This window comes from Mus caroli, chromosome 14, assembly GCF_900094665.2.
Source record: "Mus caroli chromosome 14, CAROLI_EIJ_v1.1, whole genome shotgun sequence".
Lineage (NCBI taxonomy): Eukaryota > Metazoa > Chordata > Mammalia > Rodentia > Muridae > Mus > Mus caroli.
The window spans coordinates 111,688,872-111,708,018 of NC_034583.1; the positions used below are offsets into that span (position 1 = coordinate 111,688,872).

At 41.3% G+C, this 19,147-nt stretch overlaps 1 protein-coding gene across 2 annotated transcripts in view; it reads left to right on the forward strand.

Moving 5' to 3' along the window:
* Positions 1-19,147, forward strand: part of Pcca (propionyl-CoA carboxylase subunit alpha) — a 329,396-nt gene that overhangs the window by 70,467 nt on the left and 239,782 nt on the right. For both annotated transcript variants that reach the window (XM_021182607.2, XM_029468862.1), the window contains one exon: positions 10,352-10,483. In XM_021182607.2, coding sequence (XP_021038266.1) covers positions 10,352-10,483 — 132 coding nt within the window. The remainder of the gene's footprint in view (positions 1-10,351; positions 10,484-19,147) is intronic.

Genomic DNA, 19,147 nt, shown 5'->3' on the forward strand with positions numbered 1-19,147 from the left:
AGGGTTCTTCTGTATAGCCCTGGCTGTCCTGGAACTCACTTTGTAGACCAGGCTGGCCTTGAACTCAGAAATCCACCTGCCTCTGCCTCCTGAATGCTGGGATTAAAGGTGCGCACCACCACGCTTGCTCCGTTACTTGGGGATGGTCATTGGGGCTGCTGTGTTAGCCTCCTAATATGAAATGCCAATGATTTCCTTAAATGAAGCATTAGTAAAAGCGAGTCACCATTGTGGTTCCAGAGTAAGCTTTTTATATGATTAGAACCTGATGAATGAAATATTATCTATAGAGAATGATGTTTAGGGCAAGACCAGCCTCAGAACAATCCCTTGGAAGTAGTGCTAAATACAAAGTGGGGTGTGGTAGTGGGACATCCCTCTAATCCCTGCAGATGGGAGGAAAATGCAGGAAGTTTGGTAATCTGGGCTATCCTCAGCTACCTGGCAAGTCTGAGGCCAAAGAGACACTTCCTTAACAACAATTACTAAGTAAACATCATAGATAGGTCTTGTTAGTAGTGCTATAGCCACCCCCTCTTCTAAACCTAAAAGAAATTACCCATGTGCAGATAGTCTCAGCCTGAATATTCTTTCATGTCTCTACATTTTGTTGGCTTCACTGCATCTTTGTTACTGAACAGAGTAAAGAATAAAGTAGCAGACAGTGAATTCCAGCAGTGTGGAGAGTTAGCCTGCTGTTGTCAAGGGCAGTTAATTACAAACCAGGACCTCTCCTAGTTTAGCATTCCACTCAACATCCTGATGAGCTTTGTCACTAGGCCGTGCTCCTCTAGCCACTGTGCAGCAGGCAGAGCTTCCCAACCATCCCCAGAAAGTGGCTTGCTTCTTCATGCCATACTAGACAGCAGTATCTTAGACAATGGGATGTGAAGCCAATTTTTTTTAAAGATTTATTTATTATATGTAAGTACACTGTAGTTGTCTTCAGACACCCCAGAAGAGGGCATCAGATCTCATTATGGATGGTTGTGAGTCACCATGTGGTTGCTGGAATTTGAACTCGGGACCTTCGGAAAAGCCAGTCAGTGCTCTTAACCACTGAGCCATCTCTCCAGCCCCGTGAAGCCAATTTTAAAGGAAATTTATAAATGTTTATAAAGGAAGAAAAAAAAAACTGTAAACAGCTGAGAGACGACCTAGCATAGGCAACTTTGAAAACTCTAAAATGAAATTTGATATCTGATGTCTGGACTGTTGACCAAAAGGTCTCTCTCACCTGTCCCCTGACCTCTCTGCCATCAGCTGCTTGTATTAATGTTAGGGACACCATGTCCACATCCTCTTATGCTAATGCTAATAAAAGTGCCATCAGATCAATAACTTTAAGTTATATTCTATTAAACTAGAAAAAATATTTAATAGTAAAATAATTTCTGTATTCATGAAGCAGTAAAAAGAATCGAATCAAGGAGATCTGAAAACACTTCATTTATATAGAATGAATTAAACATAATATCTTGAAAATGCCAGGTAGGTATATGATAGAATGAGCAATTTCCTCTAAGGCGATGTACTCTAATTGCCAATATTTATGGATATACTTACTGTCTATAGTGCTCGAATATTAAGCCAGAGTTCTTTTCAAAGAAAGGGACTAAAATTCACCCCAAAGCCTGATGTTTTGTTAACTCCGACTGTCCATGTGTGAAGAATGTGGAGTATAGTTAACTGTGTTTCTTAACATGTACTGTGCCAGGAAGCCTAACTTCTGTCAGTGGCTAAAGTGGAGAAAGCTAGCGCTACCACACTCCTCTCCCCGTGAGTAAATACAATGTGCAGCTGTCATCTGGAAGTAATATTTCTACTTGAGCACATCATGCCAAGTAGAGACTTAATACAGAATATACACTAGACTAAATGAAATCCAGATCTCACCACTGTTGATGCGAAAGACCCAGCTTCCTTTGCTTGCACGGTCAGCATAGAGTATGATGTAAATGAAATGCAGTTGTTCCGATGCCACGAGGTTTCAGTGGAACTCACACATTCTGAGCAAGTTGAAAAACTCTTGGCTTGTATTGTAATTTAGAATTTTAAATTAGAACCTTAGCTTTGCTGCAGCAATCAAGTTTCATTCTCCTCGGTGCTGGGCGAGTTAATTGGGACCCATTTTCAACCACACCATCATGCTTGTCACCTTGCAGGAACCTAGAGCCACCCTGTGTCGTGGAGCAGCACAGGCCTCCTCCTCCCTCCTGGGATTGACACTATTCAATCACAGGCTTGTTGAAATCTACTTTGGTAAAGGTTTTAACCTGAATGCTGTGTCCTTTCTCAAATAGTCATTGCAAATAAAAGGTAAGCCAAACACTGAAGCAGACAGAAGGGAGGACCACTCCAGGAGACTGCCTGGAGCCAGAACCTCCTCCCTCTTGCACAACAGCTCTTTGAATTCCAGATAGGAATATGCCTAAAATTCCTCCCTGGTATAAAACTGAATTGCTCATTTGCTTTTCAATTAAACAACAACAACAACAAAATAGAAACAAATACCATCTTACAGTGTGGTGGTTTAGGAAGCAGAGGCTGGAAGGTTGCACACAGCTCTTTGAGGGCTAGCCTGGTCTGTATTGCTCTAGATGATCCAGGGATACAAACAAAAACAAGCTCAAAACCCAAAACCAAACCAGACCATCTCCCTAAGGACTGAGTAATGCTGCAGAGAAGACGAGAAGTGACCTTGCTGGAAACAGGAACTGTTTTCACGTTCCTTCTCTAATCTCTTCAGGTTGCATTTACCACACTCAAGCACAAGCTCAAATCAAGTGCTGTGACTGGAGCTTGATGGCATACAGCTCTTACATCAGCATACAGCATGACAGAGCTTGCTGCCTGATAATAAAGTGGAGGCGGTAAAAGGGAGAGGAGGACAGGTTCTCCACTGTTCATTGCTCTTACATGGTAGACACCATGTAGCTTCTTGTAGCCTGTTCCCTGCTTGCAGCAAAGGTGACTAGTGTACAACAGCTCATCTTAGAGCTCAGCACTCAAACAATGAGTGGATGCTTTGACTAAAAGCTGTGTGTGTGTGTGTGTTTGTGGGGCAGCGGAAGAGATGTATGCATGTGTGTATATGCATATGCACACATGTGATTTGTATATGCCACGAGTTGATTCTGTTGTCTACTTGGTTGCTTTCTACATTACTATTTGTTGAATATAGTAAACTTTATTGATGGTATGTGAGAAAGTAGAGGTTCTGAAGCGCTTCCTATTCTAGGGGTTTGGGATGGAAACTGTGAGGGAAGATTTGGGGGCTGAATTGGTACAGACTTTCTCCCTTTATTTCATTTTTTTTTCTGGGGTAGGTCATCAGGGCTTCTTCTTCCTTGGAGGCCATGTGGCATGAAGTCTACCACTGTGTTGCTATAGCCAACTATATTGTTATACCAGGAAATGAGCTTGACAAGGTAGTTGTTGAGGGCAATGCAAGCCCCAGCCTCAAAGGTGGAGGACCAGGTATCACTGTTAAACATCATAGGAAACAACATGATCCTCAGCATGGTCCAGGATGCCCTCTGGGACCCTCTGATGGGCCCTCTGGTGCCCATATTACCATATTTACAATGTTATCGATCATAGGAGACGTGATCCTTAGCATGGTTCAGGATGCACTTTGATGCTGACATCATTGTCTTCACAATGTTACAGTGTCTGATAGTAGTTCTCTTGGTGCTGTTTCAGATCTACATTTGGGGGCAGGAACTTGAAGGACCATGCTAGTGAGCTTCCTGTCAGTCCTAGGATGGTGGTCTTGCCGGGACCAAGGGTCATGATGTTCTTTTCAGCCCCATAGCCATCACACCATAGGTTCCACAAAGAGGCCAGTCTTCTGGGTGGAGGTAGAAGCTATGGTCATGATCTCCTATACTGAAGTTGTTATGGCTGACCAGGGAGGCTAAGCAGTTGATGGTGAAAGGGCACTGTTGGCAGTCTTGAGAGAGTTGTCATACTTTTTATGGTTCATGCCCATCACAAATATGAGGGCTTTACAGGCAGAGATGATGACCCTTTGGGCAGGCTCTGGCCTTCTCCATGGTTGTGATTCCACAGTTTATCACCAGGATTGCCCTCTTTAATAGTTGGCTGGGTCTCAGTTTTGGAAGATGGAGATGGACTGCTCATTGATGTCAAGTGTCCTGTTCTCAGCCTTGACTGTCATGGATCTTGCCATGGGTGTAACAACACTGTAACATTTAGATGTCGTAGTTGAGGTTAGTGAGATCAAAGGCAATATCGATGGCAACAATCTGTTTTTCTAGAGTCGAAGGCAGCCTTGGTGACAAGATGTCTAATGTGGCCAAGTTAGTTCACTTCAGCATTCATCATTGTGCCTGAGGGACAAGGCTGACACTGCAAATGTCTCTGAAGAAACTGCAGATGGGGAGGAGTGTAACCTCCCCCTAGATACATGGCATGAGCCATCACATGTTTAATTAGTTAATATTCATTTGATGTATGTAACTGCTCTGTCTTCAGACACACCAGAAAAGGGCATCAGATCCCATTACAGATGGTTGTGAGCCACCATGTGGGTGCTGGGAATTGAACTTAGGACCTCTTGAAGAGTAGTCAGTGCTCTTAACCACTGAACCATCTTTCCAGCCCATTTGTTTAATTTTAAGACAGGGTTTCTCGACGTAGCTTTGGCTGTCCTGGAGCTCACTATGTAGACCAGGCTGGCCTTGAACTGACAGAGATCTGCCTGACTCTGCCTCCCAAATGCTGGGATTAGGGGTGTGCACTAGCACACCCAACAGATTCCTCAGTTTTTAAAATTTGAAATTTATATTTTTAGAGATTTTCTACACGATTATACCATATTTATTTCACTTCCAACACATCTCTACCAATTTCTCTAGTTTTCTGATTCCAACAACTCCCTTTTAAATTCATGAAGTTCTGATCTATAATTAGTATTGTTTTATACACAGCTGCCCCCTCACTGGGTCCTATGAGTGTTGCCTATATGTACCTGGATTTAAGGCTAGCCGCTTAGGTTTAAGCTACCCATCAGGGGCTCATCCCTAAAGAAAAATGGTTCTTGCTACCTTAACAGCCAGCATCAGGTTGTAGCCTTTCATTAGAGGTGAGGCCTTGTCAGTTTCCTGTCCATCCACATTGGCATGTTGACAAGTGTGGTCTTGTACATGTGTACATATGGGTACATATGGGCAACTATATAATTGGGAGTTTGTGAATGCAACACCCTTGTGACATCTAGGAGACACTATCTCATGGGAGTTGTCTAATGCCCTGGCTCTTAAAATCCCTCTGTGCTCCTTCCATGATCTTCCCTGAACTCTGGTACAGAAGTTGTGTTACAGAGGTCCCTTTGGGACTGGGGATTCCACTGTCTCTGCACTCTGAGAAGTTGTGGTGCCGTAGTCTCCTCTTGTGCTGCAACAGAAGCTTCTTTGAAGAAGTGTGACACAGTGTGACACAGTGTGATGGTTGCGCTTATCTAGAAAGCACACAGACGAGGCTTCCTACTTCGCCTGCACATGGACAGGCCAGCCCACCTCATTCATTCATTGATGTTTGAGTCAGGATCTGTCAGTGAACTTGGAGCTCAGTGATTCAGCTAGCTAGTTTGGCTGGCCAGTGACAGTCGTCCTGTCTACTCCACCCCAGTGCTGGGGTTACAGGTGCTCATGTCTTGGCCAGCTTTTACGTGGGTGCTGGAGATCTGAATGGAGGTCTTAATACTTGTGTGGCAAGCACTATACCACCTGAGCCATTGTCTAGTTTGTTTAGTGTTCTTTATAAAGGCATGCTAGGCATTTTTTCTCACTGATGCTTTTTATTTGGCTTATCTTCATGTGTGGGGTTAGTTTCCTTTTATATTGACTTTTGAAGAACTATGATATTCAAAGGGGGCAGGGCTGTATGCCCAAGAGGGTTAAAACCAAAGTGGATAACAAGCAGGTTTTATTTTGAGGACTGAAAAACATGAATTAACCTTGCAGTCAGTCTCTCTCTCTCTCTCTCTCTCTCTCTCTCTCTCTCTCTCTCTGTAGTGTTTTGGATTGAACCACAGCCTTATGCCTAGCAGGCAAGCATTCTTCTACTTGAGTCCTGACAGCTGTATCAGTTTCTGAAAATGTCTTGCTGACTCAGTTTATCTCATTCGCTAACTTTCTGTACCAGTACTAAAAATGGCCTTATCTTCCAGAACCCCCTCCCTTCTTCCCTCCTTCCTCTCCTTTCCTCCCTCCCTCTTCTTTCCTTTCCTTTCCCTTTCCCCTTCCCCTTCCCTTTCTTCTCCTTCCCCTTCTTCCCTTTCTTCTTCCCCTTTCCTTTCCTTTCATTTCTTTTCCTTTCCCTTTTCCTTTTCCTTTTCCTTTTCCTTTTCCTTTTCCTTTTCCTTTTCCTTTCCTTCAGACAATAGCATTAAAACCTAGAATTTGTGCCCTCTGGGTAGTTTAGCAGTTTTCTTGTTGTCCTTGTTTGGTCCTGGCAATTTGATTCTCTAAGTAGCAATCCTGGAGATCCAAAGGCGTGCGCATTTGAAAAAAATATAAATTCATAAATGAAAACCTTTCTAACCTGAAGTATTTCTTTAATGAAAATGTTTATCATTTTACGTTTCTACAAGTGTTTATTCCTTCTCTTTGTGTGTATCTGTGGGGAAGTTTGAGGAGGGGGATATCAGGTATCTTGGTCTGTCAGTTTCTGCCATATACTCTTAGACATGGTCTCAATCAACCTGGTTTAATTGCTGGTTTGATTAGATAAGTTAGCTATCAACCCCCAGGACCTGCTTTTTTCTCCCTCCCACAACATTGGGCTATAGGAACTTGTGTGAACATGCCTGGTGCTTACCTACATGCTGGGTTTGAATTCAGGTCCCACTGTTTGTACAACAGATACTCTTACCCACTGTGCTGTCTCCCCTCTGTCTGCCTCTTTTCTTCATTCTCTTGTCAAAACTTTCCCAGAAATATACAAATCATAGAATTTAGAAAATGAATAGAATCATGAGGCAACAATTTTTGGATTTTTCATGATTTTTTGTGTGTGAATCACTATTAATTCCCAATGATGATGGAAAACCCAACTTTTATAGCCATTAAAAGACATTTATCTGCATTTATATATTTACCATTCATGCCAAACTTAAATGGACCATACAAAGTAAATTTTAAAAAGTAAATTTTATGTTCATGATGGATAACAAGAGATATACAGAGTGAACAGCACTATATCTAAAGGTTATTAATAGATGAAGTTTGATCTCAAGCTAAAAAAATCTCACCATTCACTCTGGTCAGGAACTCTGGACTTTGGAACAATGTACTCCATCATTTTCCAATCATTATTTAGTTTTTGCCCAACACCTCACACTTTTATTATTTTTCTATTATCTATCTGTCTATATATCTACCTAGTATCTATTATCTATCTACCTATCTCTTTATTATCTATCTATACATCTACCCATCTATCTATCTATCATCTATCTATCTATCTATCTATCATATATATGTTTATCCTCTATCTATCATCTATCAATCTGTCATCCATCTATCTATCTATCTATCTATCTATCTATCTATCTATCTATCTATCTATCTATCATGTGTCTATTATCTATCTGTTTATCATCTATCTATCATCTGTCAATCTATCTGTCATTAAATCAATCTGTAATCTATCTATCTATCTATCTATCTATTTATTTTGAGTATAGCATTAAGGGAGATAGGAGTCTGAGATGACATTTTCTTTAGTTACAAATGAATTCTGACCTAGAGAGTACTTCTAAAACACGCTGATAAAAAGGAAGTTGCCTCACTCCAACCTTTGTCTGAGAACTTACCTGGTGTGCTCACCGACCATTTATCTTTTGTGTTACATGGGATAAAGAATAGTCACTAAATACTTGATGTGAGCATTTTGGGGAATAATTTTGCATTTTGGAGGAAGTCATTTTCTTAAAATTAGAATGCATGTGGAAAGTCTGGTTAATCAGTGGTCCAGGTTGCCTGGCTGCTGGCTGCTGTTAATCACAAGTCTTGCTCTGTAATCATAATGTATTTTGGATGTTCTCATTTATATTATCTCTTAAACCCTTTGTGTGGGCATCCTGATTACTTGATTGCATCTGCCTGGCACAGCATTTTTAAAAGCAGCATTGATGACAAAATCATGCAGCCTAGCAGGTAAAATGAGAATTTGAAAAGACAATTGTTGGGTGAAGCATGATTGCTGCCTCGTCGTGCCTTTGAATCCTGTCCAGTGAGCTGTAGCTTGGCATACAGAAGTGAATGGATTATCACCCTGTTGCCTGTGGCTTCTTCATTCCGGTGGAGACACAGGTTGCTGGCAGGTAGAGGTCAGAGGTTGCCACTCTTCTTACGCAGAACAGATGTATTTTCATGTGTTTTACATTTTTGTAGTTTTGTGTAAGATCTTTCCCCCTTCAAAGAAGGTTCTGCTAAAACTAGATGAAAATATGGATGAAATTTTGTTTTATGAACATCTAGTATGTCCGGAAAGATTCCTTACATAGAATTGTAAGAATTGTTTCTAACATGAATAACTGTAGTTATTGGGTTGTTGTATTATTGGTTCCCTGTGTACCTGTCAGTCTTATTATCCTAGTGTTCTGTTTTTATCATAGCTTCTGAGGAGTGGACTACTAAGTTTAGTGCTTTATACAATTATTGATGGTGTTCAGGACATGTTATACTCAAGCATGACATCTTTGGTATTAGAAGAGGAAGGAATTTGAGCCACCAGCAGAAAGAGAAGGTCTCTCTGACCTCCTCCCACCATCTCCCATGCAGCAAGTCATAAAACCTTAGATTTTCTCAGCTCTTCTTGAGTAGGTCACAAGATCTTCACATGAAAAGACGTAGGGATGGGAGAACATGGCCAACAGGCTTTGTTAGTTTCTCCAGAACATACTCCCAGATAGATGCCTTTCCATAGAACCCTTTCATTAGTGACCTCTTATGCTTCCAGTTCTGTGTGGTTTATGTTATGACATCATGCTCATGCCTTGCCTATCTATTTTGCACAGCTGACCGTGCTTCATCAGACCTTCAGCAAACCTCTGTAAAACTCTCAAAAGCTTTTTATATGCTGTCATATATATACTTTAGTTGTAGAATACCTGCATAGCAGATATAAGGCTGTATGTTCAGTCCCCAGCACTCAAACTCACAGCTAACACTCTTAAACAAAACACTCTGCATTATCTGTTCCTTTGGCTCTCATTTCCTTATGAAGGCAGTCTGTGTGTTGAATGCAACACAGATTCTATAGACCTATCTGCTTTTCTTCAGGCAGTTTGTCTTTTATAGTTGGTTCAATAGTTATGAATCTAGGAAGGATCCTTTATTCCAGACATCCCCTCAGCTGCTGTGTAGTCTATGTTCTCGTGGCACTTAAGTCCTAGCTCTTTGCCAAGTCTCTAATCACTGTTTCCCCAATAATACTTTTTAAATTTAGCTTACAGTGATATAAACTCAGTCAGGAAATACATTTTCAGGGAAAAAATTAGATGATGATGATGATGATGACGACGACGACTTTTATTTTTGTACTGTGTGCATTCATAGTACTACAGAGGTCAGAAGAGGGCATCAGATCCTCCATCTGTGAGCTACTATGGTGCTTGGAACAAAACCTATGTCCTCCACCAGAATGGCAAGTATTCTTAACAGCTGAGACATCGCTCTAGCCCCCAGGCTTACTTTTAATTAAAACCATAATAATATGTGTTAAATTCCCAATCTTCTTGGTACATTTTTTTTGGTAGATACAGCATGTGAACACTCCTGGCTTTCTTTCTCTAAGTTATAGTTATCTGTCAATATTCCCATGAGTTTGCTGGTCTGTGTGGTCACTGCATTTAGCTCAAAGGTGGGCACACAGCTGGTATTTAATAAACTTGGCATTATTGTGTTCTGTTTTACTGTGTGGAAGACATTGAGGATACTCAGATTTACAGGGCAATTTAGAGGTGAATGTACTGTTTATTTAGTGAGAGCGTATTACAGGGACAGTGTCACGTCAGTTGCTTTTTCCAAGAATATTGTCCATATCAGTGGTGGTCTCCACTGTTTTGCTCTCAGTGGCCTAGATTTTCTTTATTGATCTGTGCTGTATTGTGTTGTGAGGCAATACAATACAATATAATACAATGCAATACAATACAGTACAATACAGTTGGCTCACATCCTTATTTTAGCATTGGCTACAGAAATAATAAAAATCCAGTTATATAATCATATATACCTGTATGAGCTTTTCTTTATAAAAATTTGTGATTTCATGTTATGATGCTTTGTTGTAAATTTTAACTTGTTTTTCTTCTCAGGCAGCAGAAGATGTCACTTTCATTGGACCTGATACTCATGCTATTCAAGCCATGGGCGACAAGATAGAAAGCAAACTATTAGCCAAGAGAGCAAAGGTCAACACAATCCCTGGTTTTGATGGGGTAGTAAAGGTGAGAAACTTTCATTTACATCTTTATAATATGTACTCTTAATCAACCATTCTGTGATAAAATATAGTTATTGTTTATATATATGAGAAAAAATAGAGTGGCGTAAGTCAGGTTGTTGTTAGTGCTGTAAACTATGGGGATGGTGAAGATATTGATGTATGTGATGAGTGGGTGGAGTGGGCATTGATATACTGTATTGATGGGTGCATATTGATGGATATCGTCACTGGAAAAACATGCGTGTTGGTGCATACTTTTAATGTCCATACTAGGGATGCAGAGGCAGAAAGATCTCTCTGAGTTTGAGGCCAGCTTGATGTACATAACAAGTTCCAGGCCAACCAGGGATATACAGTGAGACCTTGGGGGGGGGGGGGGAGAGAGAGAGAGAGAGAGAGAGAGAGAGAGAGAGAGAGAGAAAGAAAGAGAGAAAAGGAAATACAGACCTCCTAAGTGTGTCTCTCTAGATGTCCTATATAAGCTGCAGCGCTGTTTCTGCAGCTCTGAGGAGCTTGATACCAAGGGCCAGGCACACTGGCCATATCAAGAACATCCACATGGCTGAGCCTCGAGCAGTTTCTAAAGAGTCCCATGGTTGGTGTCGGTGTGGGTTAGTTGCTATCTAAGATCCAGCAAAAATGTTGAGGCTTTCAATCATAAAGGTACAAGGAGCCTCCCCAAATGTGCTTGTTAGTAAGTTTTACTTAATTATTATTTTACCCTGGTGTGGGCTCCTGTGAGTCCTAGGCCCTAGGCTCTTGTTCCTGCTGCTCTGTCTCTGGAATGCTGGGACCAAAGACATGCACCACCTCACATGGTGTTGGTAGCAGACTGCTTTTGAATCACCTCCAGGAAAAGCACACCTTGGCTAGCCCCAGAGAAGAGTGTGGTATTTTTATTATCCCTTCACTGATAGGCATTAGTGTCTCTACCTGTTGTTGTAGAGGTGGGGACTGGTCAGAAGAGCTTTTCTTTTCTCTTTTCTCCTATTTTCTCCTCTTTTCTCCTCTTTCTTTTCTCGTCTCCTCTCCTCTTCTCTTTCCTTTCCTTTTTCTGACAAGGATTATGTCCTTTTAAGATCCTCAATTTGAACATTATTTAATCACAACAGTACTGATGAGCCACAATTCAGATAAACACTGGCTTACCATTGACTAGCTGTGTTTCTAGAGTTCAGGGTAGAGGCTTCCAGGGAGCATTTGTCTTAGAACTCCATTTGCACAGTAATTTTTTTTTTAATTAAGTTAATAGGTATAGGTTCTTCCAGGAGGAGGGATTGCTCCTTGATTAGAGGTCTAAGGTGAAAGCTGTGGGTGGGACACTGGAGATGTCATCCTCATCCGTCACACAAGTGGTTTCTAGGTACAGGAAGAACTGGTGTGACATTGGCAGGAATCAAGGTTGACACTGCATCATCTATATTGACAAAACTATGTGCGTTTCTCTATTATTAGACTCTATTGTGAGTTGAAGAGGAGAGAAGGAAACAGACACTTGATTTTGTAGTAGAGCATTGCCTCCCAGAATTCTCTTCTTCCTAGTTCTTTTAGGTGATTCAGAATAATTATTTTTCCATTATTATTTTATCATTATTTATATTCTATAGGTGTCTTTACAGAAAACAGTGGTACTTAAGTTTTGGAGTGGGTTACTGGCTTACTCTGGGTCTTATTTGACTCTTATGTTTTACTTGTTATAATATTGTATTCTGGTGTATAGGACAGCTATGGCTCCTGTATCCTGTTGATAGGAATGTAAATTTATGTGCCATTATGGAAATCAATATCGAGTTTCCTCAAGAAATGTAAATAGAACTACCATGTGATTCAGCCGTACCATTCCTGGGTATTTAACAGAAGAAATCAAAGTCATGATGCAATTGAGAACTGCAGTCATGTTTATTCAGGCACTGTTTGTAGTAGCTGTACACTAGGTAAAGAAAATGTGTTATATCTATGCCACAATGAAGTATTATTCAGCCATAAAATATAATATAACATATTTTATGCCATTTGCCAGAAAATGTACGGTGCTGGAGATGACAATGTCTAGTGAAATAAGCCAGACTCAGAATGACAAACACGTCTCCTTTATCCGGGGTGTGGGAGGAGGGCCATGAAAGTCGGACAGGGAGAGGCCTGAGGACAAAATGGAGTTGGTAGGTTGCTTGCCCAGTGGGTGTGAAGCCATGGGTAGAATCCTGAGCACCACACAGACCTGCAGTCCTAGCATTCGGAAACCGGAGAGAGGAGAGTCAGAAGTTCAAGGTTTTCTTTGTCTACATACTAGGTTTGAGCCCACCCTGCTAGACTTGAGACTATCTCAAAAATAAAATAAAATAAATAAATAAAAAGTAGACTCTTAGGAAATAGGAAAGGGACCAATGAAGTTAGGATCATGGGGGATAAATATGATCAAAATATCTTTCTATGCTTGTGAAGTATAAGGACAGGTCTATGATACTAACGAAGTATTCTTAGGTTCAGAATCAATCACCCTGGATTAGAAAATACTTAGGAAATAGTTGTGACTGACTGTACTGAGTATACATAGGCTTTTTGTCCATGTCTATTAAATGACACTATGCAATAGCCATTGACTTAATATCTGTACATGTTGGACATTTTAAGTAACATGAGAGGGTTTAAAGCACAGGAGATGGTGTGGTTAGGTTATATTTAAGCATATATCTATCTATCTATCTATATATATACACACACACACATATATATACACATATACATATATATATACACATACATATATACACACATATATATATACATATACATATATATATATATATACACACACACACATATTTTAAGTTCTTCTCTCGTACAATACATTCTGATTACAATTTCCCCTCTCTCCATTCCTTCTAGTTCCCTCACCTCTCTTCTCCCTCAGATCTACCTCTACCATATCCCACCAGAAAACAGTAGGCCTTCGAGAGATAACAATCATACAGAGCATAACAAGACACAATAAGACAATGCACAAACCCTCAAGGCTGGGAGAGGGAACCCAGTAGGAGGAAAGGGATCCATGAGCAGACAAGAGTCAGAGATACCTCCACTGTCAGGAGACCCACAAAAACACCAAGCTAACAGCCATAACATGTAGATCACTTACCTAGCACAGACTAAAGCAGGCTCCATGGTTGCCACTTCAGTCTCTGTGAGCTCCTATGAGTCCTGCTTAGTTGATTCTAAGGGCTTTGCTCTCCCACTGTCCTCAACACCTCTGGCTCCCCCAATTCCTCCTCCCCCTCTTCTGCAGAGTTCCCCAAGCTTGGAGAGGAGGGACCTGATGAAGACCTCCAACCTAGGCTCTCTCTCCACCTAATTTTCTCCATTAATTAATTTATTTATCCACTTTACATCTCTATCTTAGTCCCCCTCCCACCTCCCCTCACAGTCTCACCCCTACAGTCCCTTTCCCTACTATCCCCTATTACCTCCTCAGAAGAGGGGATGCTCCTCCTGGCCACCATTCTGCCCTGGGATACCCATTTTAAGCAGAACCGAGTGTATCCCTCTTACACTGAGGCAAAACCAGACAGTCCAGTTAGGGGAAGGGGATCCAATGGCAGGCAACAGAGTCAGAGACAGCTCTCACTCCATTTGCCAGGGGACCCACATGAAGACCAAGTTGCATATCTGCTATGAATGTATAGGGTGCCTAGGTCCAGCTCTTGCATGTCCTCTGGTTGATGGCCCAATCTCTGTGAACCCCATGGAACTAGGCTAGTTGACTCTGTAGGTATTACCATGGTATCTCACACTTCTCTGGCTTGCCCAATTCCATTACCCACTCTTTACAAGACTTCCTGAACTCTCCACAACTGTCTCTATCTGCTGCTGAATAAAGCCTTTCAGGAGACAACCATGCCAGGTTCCTGTCTGCAAGCACAGCAGCGCACCACCAACAGTGTCAGGGGTTGGCTCTCACCCATGGGATGGGCCTTAAGCTGGACCAGTCCTTGGCTGGCGTTCCCTCAATTTCCACTCCATCCTCATCCTTGCAGGCAAGACAAATCCTGGGCTGAAGGTCTCGTGGGTGGGTTAATGTCCCCCTCCCTCCACAGGACACCTGATGTTTAGCTGCGGGTTTGTGCATCTACTCCCATCAGCTGTCAGAGGGAACCTCTCTGATGACAACTAGACTAGGTACTAATCTATGAGTATAGAAGTTCAGAATCATTTCCTTGATTTATGTTTGGTTCTACCCTAAGGATCTGGGCTACCAGCCTAAGATTCTGGGTCATCCAAGTAGTGTCAGTCAGGGGCTAGTTATTGGTTGGACACTGCCCCTTATATCTTGCAGGAAGGACAGGTTTATCGGTCAAAGGTTTTGTGGCTGGGTTAGTGTCCCAGTTCCACGATTGGAAGCCTTGCCTGGTTACAGAAGATGGCCAGTTCAGGCTCTGTATCCTCCATTGCTAGGAGTCCTCTTAAGGGCAAAACTTGTAGATTCCAGGGAGTTTCCACATTGTCCCCCCAATGCCCTCCAATTCCAGTCACCTTTCTCAGTGCTCATTCCCTTCATCTCTCCCCACAACCTGATCCTTCTCATTTTTCTCCCCACTCCCCACCCCCATCCCACCTGCAGAATTTACTCTGTTTCCCCTTCTAAGGGAGATCCATGCAATCCTGCCCAGAGCCCTCCTCGTTACTTACCCTCTCTGGGTCTGTGAATTGTAGCATAGTTATCCTTTACTTAACAGCTAATATCCATGTTTATTTTTCTGGGTCTGGGTTACCTTTTCCAGAATGATTATTTTTTTTTTAGTCCCATCCATTTGCCTACAAATTTCATGATGCCTTAAAAAAACAAAAACAAAAACGAAAACAAAAACAAAAACTGCTGAGTAGTATTCCATTATGTAAATGTGTCACATTTTCTTTATTTATTCTTTGGTTGAGAGACATCTAGGTAGTTTTCAGTTTCTGGCTCTTATGAATAAAGCTGTATGAACATGGATGACCAAGTGTCCTTGTGATAGGATGGAGTGTCCTTTGGAGCTATGCCCAGGGGTGGCATAACTGGACTTGAGGTAGATTGATTCCCAATTTTCTAAGGAACCACTATACTGATTCCATAGTGCTGTACAAGTTTGCACCCCCACCAGTAATGGAAGAGTGTTCTCCTTGCTTCATACCCTCACTAGCATGAGCTGTCCTGTCACTTGTGTTATTGATCTTAGCCATTCTGACAGGTGTAAGATGGAATCACAAAGTAGTTTTATTTGCATTTCCTTGATGGATAAGGATATTAAACATTTCTTTCACTTTTCTCAGTCATTTGATTTTCTCTATTGAGAATTCTGTTTAGATCTGTACCCCATTTTTAACTGGATTGTTTAGTTTGCTGATATCTTAGTTTCTTGAGTTCTTTATATATTTTGGATATTAGCCCTCTGTTGGATGTAAAGCTGGCTGCCATTTTGTTCTGTTGACCTGCCCTTTGCCTCACAGCAGCTTTTCAGTTTCATGAGGTCATTTGTCAATTGTTGATCTTAGCACCTGTGATATCAGTTTTCTGTTTAGGAAGTTGTCTCCTGTGCCAGTGAGTTCAAGGTGAGTTTCCACTTTCTCTTCTTACAGGTTCAGTTGATCTGGTTTCATATTGAAGTCGTTGATTCACTGAATGTTGCCCAGGGTGATAGATATGGATCTTTTGCATTCTTCTATATGCAGACATATAGTTGGATCAGTACCGTTTGTTAAAGAGTCTTTCTTTTTTCCATTGTTTATTTCTGGTTTCTTTATTAAAATTCAGGTGTCCATAGATATGTGGGTTTATCTCTGGATCTTCTGTTTGATTCTATTGATAAAAGTTTTTGTTTTCATGCCAAAACTATGCAGTTTTTATTATAGCTTTGTACTACAGCTTGAAATCAGGGATGGTGATACTTCCCGAAGTTATTTTATTTTACAGGTATCCTGTGTTTATTGTTTTTCCATATGAAGTTGAGAATTTTTCTTTCAAGGTCTCTAAAGAGTTGGGTTGGAATTTTGCTGGGCATAGCATTGAATCTGTAGGTTGCTTTTGGTGGGATGGCCATTTTTACTATATTAATCCTTCCAATCCATGAGCATGAGTGATCTTTCCATCTTCTGATATCTTCTCCTATTTCTTTCTTCAAAGACTTGAAGTTCTTGCCATATAGGTCTTTCACTTGCTTGGTTAGAGTTACCCCAAGATATTTTATATTATTTGTGGCTACTGTGAAAGGTGTTGTTTCTCCAATTTCTTTCTCAGTCTGTCATTTGTATATTGGAGGGCTACTAATTTTCTTTTTGAGTTAATCATGTATTTAGACACATCACTAAAGGTGTTTATCAGCTGTAGGAGTTCCCTAGTAGAATTTTTGGGGCCAGTAAGTGTTGTATTTTACCATAAAGGATTTTGACAGCTTCAGCAGGCTCTAGAACAATGTCTGTGGGTAACAGGGACTCTTAAACTATGGCAGAGTCTTCTGCCAGCCTGACCTTAAGCAATTGGAAACTTAATAGCTGAAGTCTTTCCTGAGTCCATCATTAATGGGAAGTTTTGCCTTACTCTATTTATTATTTGACTTACTTCCCTCTGGCCTTCCCATCTTGCTTAAGGGATTGCAGTCAGGTGGCACCATGTCCCAGTACTTGCCTTCATGTGTGAATGTAGAATAGTTTAGAAATTACTCTTTGGCCGGGCGTGGGGGCGCACGCCTTTAATCCCAGCACTTGGGAGGCAGAGGCAGGCGGATTTCTGAGTTCGAGGCCAGCCTGTTCTACAAAGTGAGTGCCAGGACAGCCGGGGTAAAAAAAAAAACCCCTTTTCAAAAAAAAAAAAAAAAAAAAAAAAAAAAAAAAAGAAATTACTCTGGAAATATCCACACAATAAGATAAATGAAAAATATCAGGACAAGTCAAACATACATAGTCAGCAATTTACCAACACAGTTAAGAAATGCCCAGTAGAATTTGAGGGTCAGAGTTTTTATGAGCAGCAGAGAAAGTGGACTCAATCGTGGTGCAATTCCTTTCTGCCTACTAGCCTAGCAATTCCTTTGACCTGGGAGTTTCCATGACTTCTTGGTTGCAGTTCCTAAAACTGCTCTAGCAACTGAAAAAATTCTAAGGCCTAAACTGGCAACAGTGCAGATGAAGGGAATTTTTACATTGTTGTGAGACCCATGGCAGTGTGCTCTACTCCTAGTTCCACACCTTGCAGCTTGCAGACTCCTGACAAGGAGGGGATTCTGATCCCACTCCATTTCCTTCAGGCCCTCAGTTTCTCTNTCTTCTTCTTCTTCTTCTTCTTCTTCTTCTTCATCTTCTTCATCTTCCTCCTCCTCCTCCTCCTCCTCCTCTTCTTCTTCTTCTTCTTCTTCTTCTTCTTCTTCTTCTTCTTCTTCTTCTTCTTCTTCCTTCTCTCTCTCTCTCTCAATTTCATTTTATGTATATGGATTTTTTGCCTGCATACATGTCTGTGCACTATAGTGCATGCCTGGGGGACAGAAGAAAACATCAGATTCCTTGTAACTAAAGGTTTCATATGGCTGTAAGCTCCCATGAGGGTGCTAGAAATCAGACTCAGGTCATCTGAAAAATCAACCATCTCTTTAGCCCTTTGCTGAGTTTACCATTACCTGTGGGTACCCTTGGTTACTCAGTAACCTCAGGTAACCTGAGGCTCCTCACTTCTTTCAGAGGCTCCCACAGTCAGTGGTCCCCTGTGCTGTCATTTCTGAAGTATGCAAGACTTGTTGGCATCTATGTTTGAGTTGCAGAGCCTATCACCACATTTCCTCTTTATTACCTGTGTGGAATACACACAACATTGCTAGCTACTGTGTAGCATATCTAAGGTGTGGCTGCTCTCCCAGCCTGTAAGTTCCATGAAAGCTTAAATGGTTCAGGGCCTTGCATGTGGACAGTCTTAGTAACAGCTGACTTGAAAGAGAAGAGAGTTTCTCTCTGAGCAGAGGCAACGCATAAGGATAGACAAAGACTGAGACATCTTGAAGTTTGGAGTGAGGCTGCAGGGCTAGGTGGGATAGACTAGTGTTGGTACAGGTGGCTTGGGCAGTCATGACAAAGCACTGACACCAAGTTAAGGAGACTGTGCTTGCTCTAAGGCAATGGATGTCATGGGAAATTTTAAGTGGATTTAAAGAAAACTTTCTCTTTTTCTTCTTTCTTTTTGACTTGTTTTGAACTTTTGAAACATGGCCTGGCTTTGACTCCCCTGCCTCAGCCTCCTGTGCATACTTACAGGCATGAACCACCATACCTGGTTTCTCATTTGTTTTGATAAAATTTAATGCTTTGACAATTGTTACATAATTAAACACAAAATAAAATAAAAACCCCTAAGCGTGGCAGATTTTGGGTTTAAACAATGAAAGTATTATGGAGAGTGGAATCATAATCCTTCCTTGGGACATAAAGCATTAAGTTGAAGTCCCCATCCCCACAGCTTGTGGCAGGGAGGGCTACTGAATCTTTAAATATCTGTATAGGCACTCATATCTGTACCTTCAGAAACAGTCAAGCCACACTGAGCCTGCTGCTGCTGTATGTATTGTGTGTGTCCTGAATATCTTTGGTTGTGTTTAAGAATTGTCCTCTGGAAGCCCAGCCCAGTTCATGATATTCTTTCTTTTTTTTTTTT